This window comes from Notamacropus eugenii, chromosome Y (assembly GCF_028372415.1).
Source record: "Notamacropus eugenii isolate mMacEug1 chromosome Y, mMacEug1.pri_v2, whole genome shotgun sequence".
NCBI lineage: Eukaryota > Metazoa > Chordata > Mammalia > Diprotodontia > Macropodidae > Notamacropus > Notamacropus eugenii.
Genome location: NC_092880.1, coordinates 1,598,928 through 1,611,420, shown reverse-complemented (window position 1 = coordinate 1,611,420; position 12,493 = coordinate 1,598,928). Strand labels below are relative to the sequence as shown.

The 12,493-nt window shown below is 35.8% G+C and overlaps 1 protein-coding gene across 7 annotated transcripts in view; it reads left to right on the top strand.

The window, feature by feature from the left end:
• LOC140516598 (E3 ubiquitin-protein ligase Mdm2-like) overlaps positions 1 to 11,924 on the top strand; it is a 29,567-nt gene extending 17,643 nt beyond the window's left edge. For 6 of the 7 annotated variants that reach the window (XM_072627577.1, XM_072627579.1, XM_072627580.1 and 3 more), the window contains 3 exons: positions 5,726 to 5,869; positions 6,317 to 6,394; positions 10,756 to 11,405. In XM_072627577.1, coding sequence (XP_072483678.1) covers positions 5,726 to 5,869; positions 6,317 to 6,394; positions 10,756 to 11,322 — 789 coding nt within the window. In that variant the 3' untranslated portion in view covers positions 11,323 to 11,405. Of the gene's footprint in view, positions 1 to 5,725; positions 5,870 to 6,316; positions 6,395 to 10,755 lie in introns of all 7 variants that reach the window. The other variant, XM_072627576.1, reaches the window with a different exon arrangement.
• The last annotated feature ends 569 nt before the right edge of the window (positions 11,925 to 12,493 follow it).

The following is a 12,493-nucleotide window of genomic DNA, read 5'->3' as shown; positions in this document are numbered from 1 at the left end:
TTGATGTGAGCATGGACTGTTGTGACCATTTGAATAAATGGGGTGCTAGTTGCTGCTGTTTTCTCAATTCCCTCCTTTCCTTTCTCCCCTACCCATTTTTGCTTTTTTTTTTTGGGGAGCAGGGTAAGAGCAAAATCCGTAACTTTTTCAGTCTTTAGGAATCTTCACCTCTTTTGATTATCTGCTAATTGATCCTTGAGTGCTTCAGGAATTGTTTCCTGTAGCATGGATTTTTTCTGTGTCTAATTGGCCATTTCTAATGGCTCCCAACTTGTGGTTTAAGTACAGTTGTCACTTCTTCACAAAGCCTGAATTGAATATGATGATTTCTATCTTTTTCATGGGAATGATATACTACCATAAAAAATCCTCACAATTCTGCTATTTTACTTGTGTTTGATTCCATCTGGTTTTATCTGCAAATTCATTCAGGATGAACTGGCTTAATCTGGATCTCACAACATCTTTGTTGGATTGTTTTCTTAACAACTTTTCATTGTTTTGAGATAATACTGCTTGTAGTTTTCCAACATTTTTCTGTAGTTTTACAGTTGAGTTTGTATTCAACTTGTATTGCCCTTGGCTGCCATTTGAGGTAGTATATACCTGCCAATGAGGTAGTATTTGCTGGTTGAAATACTTTATGGGCTTTTTTTCCCCACTTTTTTGTTGTGATGACTGTTGTACAGGAGTTGAAATTTTAAGAAATGTGATTAATGAACTTCTGTGAAGATGGAGGAGTAAAAGATCCATGGAGAACCTTCTCAGTATCCCAAATGAGCCAAAAATTGTGTCAATAAATGCCTGAAAGAGTGAAAAACACTATCATTTTTCAAGAGAAAAATTTTGGGGGAAAAAATTCAAGGCTTAATAAACATGAGAAAAGGTTCTGATACAATCAAAATGAATATAAGAGTAGAGACATAAACATCAGACAAATAGAATGTATAAAATACAAAACAGAAGCATTAATCTTTTTAGGACACAGTGGATATTGGAACAGTGGATGTAGTAAAGGAATTTAAGGAAGAAATGAATTTAAGAAAAATGCCATGGAGGAGCTGAAATAAAATGAAAAGAAACTGAATGAGAACTTTCCTGAGATTTCTGAAACAACAGCTTAGAAGTATCTGAAGAAAAAGGTAACATGTTTAAAATAGAATTATTTCCCTGGAGGACAAAATTGAAGAAACCAAGAAAGGGAAACATGCTCAAAAAATTTCACAACTGGACAAAGATTTAGAACAGTTGGATAAATTGTATCTGGAAGCCAGAACAAGGCAAAAGAATATCAGAATTCTCAGTTTCTGGAAGCTGAAGAAAACAAGATGACGTTCTGGGAAACTATATAGGGAAATCTGAGAATATATTGAAAATGAGGGACAGATTATAAGTTAATGGAACAGTTAATCCTAAGGTAATCTTGCCTAGATACATCATTGTTAGACTTCACGACTGCCCTGATAAAGAGATGATTTTGCAAGTCACTGAGAAAAGCATCTCATACCAGAAAACATCAGTTTGAATTATATAACATTTCTAGCAAAACAAGAAAAAGGGCAGAATCTGAAATAGTTTAGTTCTAAAAAATTAAAGCTATAAAATTTCATCCCAAATCCAGTTTAGTTTTCCATTTGTGCTAAGTTTCTAATAGAATCTTTTTGAAGACAAAAAAGGTGGTCATTTTGAGTCTACGGGGATTTCAAGGATTTGTGGAGGAGAGAGCCAGTCTTAAGGCAGCTTTGCAACAAGAAGGCAGATCATCGTCAAGGTATGAAAACCAAAGTGAGTTTTACAGTTTAACTCAATGTAATCACTCTAGGGAGATCGTTTTAGGGGTGAGGGAGAAGGGAGGAGGGAAGAAGAGAAATTGAGTATAAGCATCAAAGGTGAAGAAAATGGAGAACAAACAACAAAGAATAGGAAGAGAGGAGAAAGGGTAAGCACTCTTAATACTGATCTCAAAGGGGAGGAAGAGGGAACTGGAATTTTTAGAAAACTAATAGAACTTAAAGAGAGCCTGTTTGTTGAGTGCGATTGTTGTGTGTTAAGGTTGGAATCGGATTAAAATGAAATAAGGGCAATTTTATCCCTTTTACCTAAATGCTAATAAAATATAATTAAGGACAGACCAGAATTGAGATGAGAGATTGGGCTAGAAATGGTGATATCCAATTTCTTAAGTCTACTTTATATGTTCTGGATTTGTAGGAGCTACTGTAATTGTATGCAGTGTCTATACCTTTATCCTTTTTGGATGCTTACTTCAGCCTCTGCTCTATCTGGTCAGCTGATTCCACAGACAGCTGATTTGATGTGATTTGTTTCCTGTCTGTTGAAAAATGGCAAATTTAAATTTTTAATGTTTCTTGCCCTGTTTAGTGCCTTTCCGGCTCTTCTAAACGACTGTACTTAAGATTTGTATGAGAATTTTTAGGAGTCTACTTTCACTTTGGCTTTTAAGTTTTTTGATCATAAGCCATATTTGCCAGTGTAGTTTTCACTTTCTACCCGTGTTCACTTGTGTATTGAAGTTGTTGAATTTCAAAGTCTATATTGATTTATCTTGAAGAACGTTGTCAAGTTCTTCAGTAGAATTTCTCTACTACTCTCTGTAGTAGATATTGCGACATGAGCTAGTTATCTTCATGGTGGTATATTTGCTTATGTTGATTTTGAGAATCTTTTGAAATAATTTGAGTATACAATGAAACCAAACACAGCCAGCTTTTTTATTGATAAGCTGCTCATCCATGTAGTTGTGACCTCTTTTATGTATTCTATTCATACTTAATAGTTAGAATGTCAAAGTGGATGTTTTCAGTTTCTCCCACTGATGTCAATTTGTTGGGCGTTAGACATAAAGCATAATTTTTTTCTTGCCAGATTGAGAGTCTGCCCTTTATGTCTTATGCCAAAGAAAGTCACATAGGCAGCATACTTCATTAGGAATAGGAAATGCCTACCAGCTTGCAAATAGATAGTGAATTGAATGCATGTCGTTTTGAATCTTTCCCTTTTAAAATGCTTTATAAATTCTAAAAGCTGAGTTTCAAAAGAATATTTGAGAAATAATACTCAGCTCAGTTATAAAACTGCAGAGATTAAAAAGGTATACACAGAGTTCTTCAGTGAACCATTGTTATCTTTTTAAAATCTCTGAATAAAAAGATATAAGGATGTTCTTTCCTTCTGGTTCTTTGTTACTAACTAAAAGCACTGTTGTCAATATTTTTGTATATATGAGACATTTGGAAACTGTTGATTCCTTTTAGTATGATTGACATATGTAGCACCCACCTTGTAGCTGAGATACAGCATTTCAGATAGCGTAGAAAATAATATATGGTTTTAAATTGACATCTAAGAATCACCTTACGATTCTGGCAATAATTGAAGTACAGTAATCCAGTTTCTAGCTTAACACATTTATGTATTATTTAAATGTTTTTCTTCCATTCCTTGGTAAGGTAGGTATCTAATTAGGCTGATCTATTAAGGTGGATGTTAGCTGGGGAGAATCAGCAAACTCATCCTACCTTGAGTTTGGCTACTCCTTTTTTCCTTTCACATGCGATCAGCTGTAAGTCCAATATGCAGGCCAGTCTCCTGAGAGGCACTTCTTTAAAATTTCTTAATTCCTGCCTTTTCTTAAAGAACTTAGGAAATAATAGCAAATGTTTTGCTGCCCATCTTCACCTTTGCCCTCCAGTAAAATAATCAGATTAGAGCATAGCAGCATTCTTTCCTTGTTATGCATTTAAACCTTCATTTCTACTTCCAAAATTTGTAGTGTAGAAAAGGGGCTAGGATTAAATTGCCTAAAATATTTTATTCTCTTAACTAAGGGCTAAAATTCTCTCAATATGCAAGAAGTTTAAAAAGATTATTTCCTCAAACTCTCTTTATATGGCTACACACTCAAAATTTGTAACCTGGCTGGAATCATTTTTGTCAGGGAAAAATTAGAAGTGAATTCTAACTCATCTGTATAACAGACAAATCATAGTGATTCAAAAGGGCAGGGGAGGGGAGAAGAGAAAAGAAGGAAAGGCTTTCTTTGAGGGAGGGTTGGTAAATTCATTGGTTGGAATTCTCCCCCAAGCTAGGGAAATGTGACATCAGTCATGCTGGCTACTGAACTGGCTGTCCTCACCTGCTGCACTTAGGACTGGAGCTGTACAAACTTGGTACTATTTTCATAAGTGCCAGTGCTATATTATTGAATTGTATAGCTGCTGGTGCCATAATCAGACTGTGTTACAAATGAAGAATGTGGACTTCTAATAGCATATGGCCATGTAATTATAATCAAGCTTCTAGCGTGTCTCCGGTCACATCTGGATGATTGATTAAAGAAGTGGTATACTGAAAACAATTACCCATTCCACCTCTGCCTTCTCTGGGATATGGCAGCATCCGCTAGGGACTGGCTGATCATCTCATTAAAGTATTTTCTTTAAGTGTGATCCTTGCATTTTCTGTGCAAAGATTCAAAATCCGTGGAAGCTGTGGTGGTTAATGAGTGTCATATAGTTTCCATTGATTTCTTCAAGAAGATGTTACTTGCATTTTTCATAGTTGATAGAATTGAGAAGCAAGAAGGGACCTTAGAAATATTTTAGTAGACCTCATAATCCAGATGAGGAGACTGAAACCTAAGCAGTTAAGTGATTGGCCTACAGTCACTCGGTTGTTAATGACTGACCTAAGATTCAAACTCAGTTTTTCTGACTTCCAATGCTTTACACTCAGCTATGTGACTAGATCTCATTCCACAGTAAGGGTCTTTGTCACACCTGCCTTGGTTAACAAATTTAATAGCTCTTTGGCTCAGAGTCCAAAAACTCATCTTTAAGCTGTACCTTGTATAAGGCACATAATACTGATGAACATTAGTTTCTCCTGATTTCTGAAATGTTCAGAGATAGCTGGGAAAGGCAGTTGTCTCAAAATTGAGAACCTTTAGCAGGATTTTTTATAAATAGTCTCAAATTTAGACTATTTTACATAGCCAGTTATTTGTATTTTCTGGGCAAGCCCTCTGGTAAGTGCTAGAATTATGTGAATTGGACCATTCTTTTACCTTTCCAAATTCAACCTGTAATCCTGTTTATTAAGCTGTATAAAGTTTATGTTTCTAAGTCAACAGATTAAAGACCCAAGTGTGCACAAGTCATGTGCTAGTTCTGTGGGGGAGGCCTTAAGAAAGTATAGAGGACAGTCTTTGTCCTCAAATACATAATCTTTTGGGAAAATTAGATAGTACATCTGTAATTCAGTAATTCAGAGGAGACAAATAATTTTCAGATGTGTGATTGGGTAGGTTTTCCAGGAATATGGAACTTGAGCTGACCCTCAAGGACTGTGGAGGAGTGGGATGTGGTTGGGGAGGAGAAGAAGGAAACATTTCAAATAGGAGGAAAGGTTAAAGCAAAGGCTTGGAGGTAGGGACAGTCTGCCTGGAGAGGATGGTTCATTTTGAGGTTATCAAGTGGAAGAAGAGCTTTAAATATTAGCGTTTTTGAAGGCCTGGAATGTCAGGATAAGGAGTCTAGGTTTTGTCCAATTTTGTGTAAGGAAATGACAAAGTGTTTTTGGAAGAATTAGTTTGATGTGCTGATTGGATTTTAAGGTGGGGGCGGGATTGGACAAGTAAGGGAGAGCAGTTAGGAAACTGGATCGTTTTTTTTGCTTGAGTTAAAATTCCTTTTCTTTTGTTTAGGATATTGATACTGGTGTATTAAGTGAAAATTCAGATGATTCAGTTTCAGACCAATTCAGTGTTGAGTTTGAAGTTGAGTCTATTGATTCAGAAGATTATAGCCACAATGAAGAAGGACAAGAACTCACAGATGAAGATGATGAGGTGGGTTTTTTTTTTTTTAACATACCTGCTTAAGAAATAAGTGAAGTGTTTTCCTTGTTTTTAGTGCATTCTGTACAGCAAATTGAAATGTTAATCCCAATTTTTGAATGTATTGGTTCATTTAAAATTCCAGAAATTTCTTTATCTTTGTCTTCATCACCCTTCACGCATGAAAGAAAAGTCTGTTTACCTTGTAATTCTGAGAGGTAGCTAACACAAGCAGTATCATTCTCATTTTGTAGATAGAAGTTTAGAAAGGTGAAGTTACTTGCCCTTGGCAAGTTGCGGAGCCTGTCTGGGCTCTGCTCAGCTCCAGTGCTGTGCTTCTGTTTGCTTGTGGGTCAGCTCTTCATTTTCGAAACTCCACTTCTAGTAAATCTAGGGAACTTGTTTAGATAAAATGAAGTAATAGATTGGTATTAATGGAGTTGTTGGGCCTTGTTTTAGATATCCCAGGTAACCTTATATCAGGCAGAGGATAGTGACACTGACTCGTTTGATGAAGATCCTGAAATATCCTTAGCTGTAAGTATAAAATTCTGATTTCCTGCGACACAAAAGCAAATGACAGTGAGATGTGAATTTAGAGTAGGGTTAGAAAAGTATATCCACTTTGTAAGAAGTAAAAAAATTTGTGGAATTTACTTTATTTTTAACATTACAATATACATTAATGACTTAAGGCAGTCATCTGTTGCTACATATATGTTGTTTATTGGAATGTGATTAATATTTTTTTGTTAAATGCTCACATTTATGCCACACACTTAGGATTTCCTGTTCATTAATTAACTGATGTTGAGAAAGATTTTGTTAAAACTGTTGTTTTAGCTTCTTATTTGGTTAATATTGCTAGTTATTCTTTCCTTCTAAGAATAGATTAGTAGTAAAGTGTATTTTCATATGCTAAAGAAGAGAAAAGATTATAAAATCAGGTATACACCATAGGGATATCTGTGTTTACCTGACTTCAAATACTCTCTTTGTATGTAGAATAAGAAAAAAGGTTAAAAAAGGTGGCCTGGGTGCTACATTTTGAGGACAGAGGATGGCAGGGGGATGACACAGCACTCAGTATCCTTGTGCCAAACAACTTCTAAGGAAGATTGTCCCCCCATGGTGAACTTAGGGAAGGATGTGGTGCAAGGCCTGGATGAGTTGTGATGTGCATTTCTGTTAGAGGGAATGTCCAAATCATTGAGATCAAAGGTATTTGAGAACTGTAAGAACACCATAATACTGTGTGACTTGAAAAGAAAACTTTAAATTTCATTGTAATGTTGGAAGACAAAAACTAGAAAATTAAAATGACTTCATAATATTGATATAGTTGAGGTCAAGTTGAGTAAGCTGTTTCATATAACATACTGTATATAAAAATTTTGAAGTACATAGTCACATAGTAGATCTAGCAATAGTTTTATCTCATCCTAACAGAAACAGTAACATATACCGTTATGATTTTAAAAGAACTTAGTGAAAACTATTTCCTAACATTCTTTTATGACTTCCATTTTAATATTATAAGATAGCATTGTAGACACTGGGCATGCTTGGTTTTGTGAGATGATGTGCTTTAAAGTCCATTGGTGTCAGACTAAATATAGGGGCCACCGATTTCTACATCAAGATCCCTGTGGGCTACTTATTGACTTATGTTACCTCTGTTTTATTGTATTTATTTATTTTGTAACATTTCCCAGGCACATTTTATTCTGGTTCCAGGGAGTGCTTGGAAGCGTTGTGGTGCATCAGTGAACTCTGTGTTTGATGCCTCTGCTCTGGTCCTTAAGCCTGACTGGTCAAGAATTTTGCTTTCACCCATCAGTTATAACTGCATTTGACATTGTTTGCATCATTCTGCCCTTATCTCCAGCTTCTCTTCAGACTGAGCCTTATTGGTTTGTTAGTGACTCAGGGTTCAGGTTTTTTTTTTTCTTTTAATTTACATTGTTGTAGTTGTATGTATGGTTCTACTTATCTGTTTGTATCATTTTATGCAGTTGTTCCTAAGTTATTCTCATAGTTACTATTTCTTATTGTGTAACACTATACTATTACATTCATGTACTGCAATTTAGTCATTGTCCATTTGCTGGACACTCTGCTTTACCATCATAAAAAGTGCTGAATACTGATCACCCTACTTTTCTACCTGTACCTCATACTGTTTCCCTTCATGGACTCAATGCTCCAGCTAAACTGGATTATTTGGTATCTCTTGAATGTGTCTTGTACCTCATTGCCTTTGTTCAAGCCATTTTCTCTACCTAGCATGTCTATCTAGCTAAGTGACTCAGTGAATAGAGGGTTTACTAGAGTCAGGAGGAACTGAGTTCAAATCCATTCTCAAACACTTATTAGGTTTGTGTCCCTGGGTAAATCACCTAATCTTTGCTTGCCTCAGTCTTCCCCTACTCTAAAATAGGGATAACAAATAGCACCTACCTTGCAGAGTTGTTGTGAAGATCAAGTGAGATAATATTTGTAAAGTGCTTAGCACAGCCCCTGGCGTATTGTAGGTGCTGTATAAATGCTTATTCTCTTCCCTTCCCTTCCTCCTCACTTTTGACTTTCTACCTATCCTTTCCAATTCAGTTTAGAATGCTCATCATTCATAAAGATTTTTCTAATTTCCCCTCAATGACTTTCTCCCCTCAAATTTTACATAGCACTTGGTTATGAAATCTTTCCTTAATACACAAGTGTTTTATGTACTTTTTTGCATTCTAGTAGTATGTATGTCTTATGCCTCTTCTAGAATAGCTCTGTGAGGGCTATGTTTTCTCTAAACTTCATACCTTCCTCAGGATCTTGCACAATGCTGTGTTCACTGTTAATACTTCACTTATTAAATATTGTCTGTTGTGGAGGCCTTGGAATGGTGGGCTGAGGAGTCTGGACTTTTATGTTGTAGGTAGTGAAAACCATTGGATGCTTTGGAATAGGGAAATGACATGGGAAACACTGGCTCTAATGTGCAGGATGGATTGGTGGAAAGCTCGTTTAAATCATTTCATTACTCTAGATAATAAAGATCGTGAATGGCAATAAGAATGGGAAGAATTTTTGGATGTTGTGTTTCAGAGGAAGTATGAGGAGACTATAATGACTGAATTTGGGGGTAGAAGGAAATGGGGGGAGTCAGAGGTGGTTCCACTCCTTTGAGAGTTTGGTATTATTAGCAGAAACAAAAGAGTCAGGAGGGAAGGTTGCTTTTTGTTTCTCTCTTGCTTCTCTCTTTGACCCCATCTCAACAAACACCAAACCTGCAGACAAAGCCTTTTACTGAAACTTGTTTTCTGTATTGTTTCTCATAAGATGGTAGTGAGGGACCTTCACTAAAATCCTAGCTTAATGTCTTGTTATATAATTCAGGTAATCCTGAATTTTCAAGTTATTCCAGTGAGACTCAGACTTTTTAGCAAATTTAGTAAATTCCTACCAAGGTGAGAAGTCTAGGCCAAGTGAAGCACTATTAGTCTGTTCTCTCAAGATCAACCCAAGATCTCTGAAGATCAGAGAAGTTTATCACCAGAAGTGATAAGTCGGAAACCCTGTGCTAAGGTGCAGCATATGTACGTCAATACAGTGAGAATATGCTCACATGAGTGAAATCATAGATCTTCGAGGCATAAGAAACAAGTAAAAGTTAGGCTTAGTGTTAAGAAGAGAGACTGCTGAATTACTATGGCTTCTTTCTCTAGTTTAGCTCTCTAGAGCTAAGCAGTTGACAAACTTAAAGATAACAGACTGTTTAGTAACCTCTGTACCCATTCCAAAATATTTTCTCTTCCAAACGTATGCTTACTAAATATTTTCATTTCACTTTGTCCCTGAAATGACTACCAGGGATTCGTTTGAATTTGCAAGCCTTTTGAAAAAAAATGGAGCTATCACTCCTGGGAGGTTTGCTGAGGCTCAGAATTAATTTCTTTTAATTTAGGTTTTCTTCCTAACACAGCTTGATATTTGAAATAAGAATTTTGTTTAGAGTGAAAGGATTATAGGTAATTTGGGGACATGAAGAACATTGGCGGGCACATATGAGTTGAGGATAATATAAGGAAATGCTAAGGGGGAATCACATTAGGATACATAGAGGGAGAAATGAGAGAAAGTACAATGGTAATGAAGATGTCAAAGACAGGTTTCATCTAGGGTTAACCTTCTCCACAGGGCAAGAGAACTAGAGGGGGATCCATTAGATGATTTTCATTCATAATTCCAGCCATCCTCTCAGCCTTTTCCACCTCTCCATTGTTCAGTGTTCTCAATATCTAGTATTATTAATTAGGCTGTATTATAAAGTAGACTTTTCTGAGTTTGGCCTGGGAACCTAACTTCTGTTTCTAGCAATATTTCTATGAAGACATTCATTTTCACTTTCAAAAAAACCTGATTTGTAAAATAACAAAAATCATTTGTAAGGTGGGAACTGGCTACAAATGTAAGTTGGCTAGTTTCCTATAAATTGCATTACTCTCTATTTTACAAAAAGGGGGAGGGGGGGGCAATAGTTAAAACAGATTCTTCTGAATACTACCCAATCAAAATAGACATGGTAGCAGATGGTTCCTGACAGATACGGATAAGGATGGATTCCTATTAAAAAAAGGTCTACAACTAAGAGAAATAGAATGCCTCACGTCAGAATCTCCAAAAGGTGAAAAGACCACTTACCCACAATTTCAGGTTTCAGGAGAAGTTGCTAAGAGTTAAAGATGGGGTAGAATTTGAAATGTTTTACAAAATAAGCTACCAAATCTTTTTATTGCAAAACCTGATTTTTAACAAACAAGCTGAATAAATTGGCATGACTAGCATTGTTATTTCTGGTTATTTAAGAACTATTGAAACTAGTTCTACTTCTTTTTTCATTGCAGGACTATTGGAAGTGTACTTCCTGTGATAAAATGAACCCTCCACTTCCACCACGTTGCCATAGATGCTGGGCTTTGCGAGAGAATTGGCTTTCTGAGGGGAAAGGTGACGTGTCAGATAAAGGCAGACTAGAACGCCCCACGCAAGGGGAGGAAGAGGGCTTTGATGTTCCAGATTGTAAGAAAAATAAAATGAATGACTCTCAAGATTCATGTGTTGAGGAAAGTGATGAAAAAATAGTACAGATGTCAGACTCCCAAGAAAGTGAGGATTATTCTCAGCCATCGACATCTAAAAGTATCATCTGTAGTAGTCAGGAAGATGCTGGAGAATTTGAGAGGGAAGAAGTGCAAGACAAAGAAGCAAGTGTGGAATCCATTCTTCCCCCTAGTACAGTAGAGCCCTGTGTCATCTGTCAGAGCCGACCTAAAAATGGATGCATTGTTCATGGAAGGACAGGACATCTTATGGCATGTTTTACATGTGCTAAGAAGCTGAAAAAGAGAAATAAGCCTTGTCCAGTGTGTAGGCAGCCAATTCAGATGATTGTGTTAACTTATTTTCTCTAAATGTGATGTACTAAAAATGGAACCATGTATGAACCTTGGGTATGAAACTCTTAAAGAATGTTCACACGACTTGTGAACTTTATTTAAAATTTTATTTTTGTACATTTTTTTCTGGGATGACTTCTAATCCATATTAGTTAAATCTCATGCAATTTACTTTTTGGAAGAATTTTTTTATTCTCTTCCTTTGGGAAAAAACATTTTAATTACTATTTTTTCCATTTTTGCATTTTTATTAGTTTTCATTTGTATTATTTATAGAGGCAGCCAGGTATAGTGGATAGAGTGCGGGTCAGATACTGCATGGGACACTTACAGCTCGTTTGACCCCGGATGAATCATTTAACCTCTTTGTGCTTTAGTTGGTTCCCAAAACTTATGTGCCAAGTCAGATCATTTGAGAGTAAGTCATAAACACTCATACTGGGTTATATTGAATCTATAGATCCTTTACTGTTTGCATCTGTTAAGAATCACTAGTTATTTTGAAGATTGACTTTCTTTTTGTTAAGTAATTTCCTTATCTACTTTGGGAGTGTGAAATTTTTTGAAAAAATTGTGTAAATAGTAAATTTAATAAATATTATTTAAGTTGAATACTGTTGGTGAAATGTGATGATGATTCATGAAAATGATTGTTTTTGAGTTGCAAATAAGTTCAGGTTTCTGATTCTTTGAAGTTTTATCTGTCCTTACTTCCAAGAATCTTAGGGAAAATCTCCTAGGAAAAACCTGATAGTTTTCATTTGTTATTTAGAGATCTTTTTATATTGCACAGACAAATACAAAAGAAAGGGTGGCTTTATGTTTTTTAGAGCCCATCATAGTTCTTTTATAAATTTTTAAAATTTATTTGTAGTTTACAACATTCAGTTCCACAAGCTTTTGAGTTTTAAATTTTCCCCTCTCCCCCAAGATGGCATGCAATCTGATATAAGTTATATATACATTCATATTAAACATTTTCACATTAGTCATGTGGTAAAGAAGAATTAGAATGAATGGAATGAGCCACAAGAAAGAAGAAACAAAACAGAACAAATACTATGCATTCAGACTCTAATTCCATCTCTGGATGTGGATAGCCTTTACCATCATGAGCCTTTTGGAGTTGTCTTAGAACCTTGCATTGCTGAGACTAGCCAAGTCTATCAAAGTTAGTCAAAATACA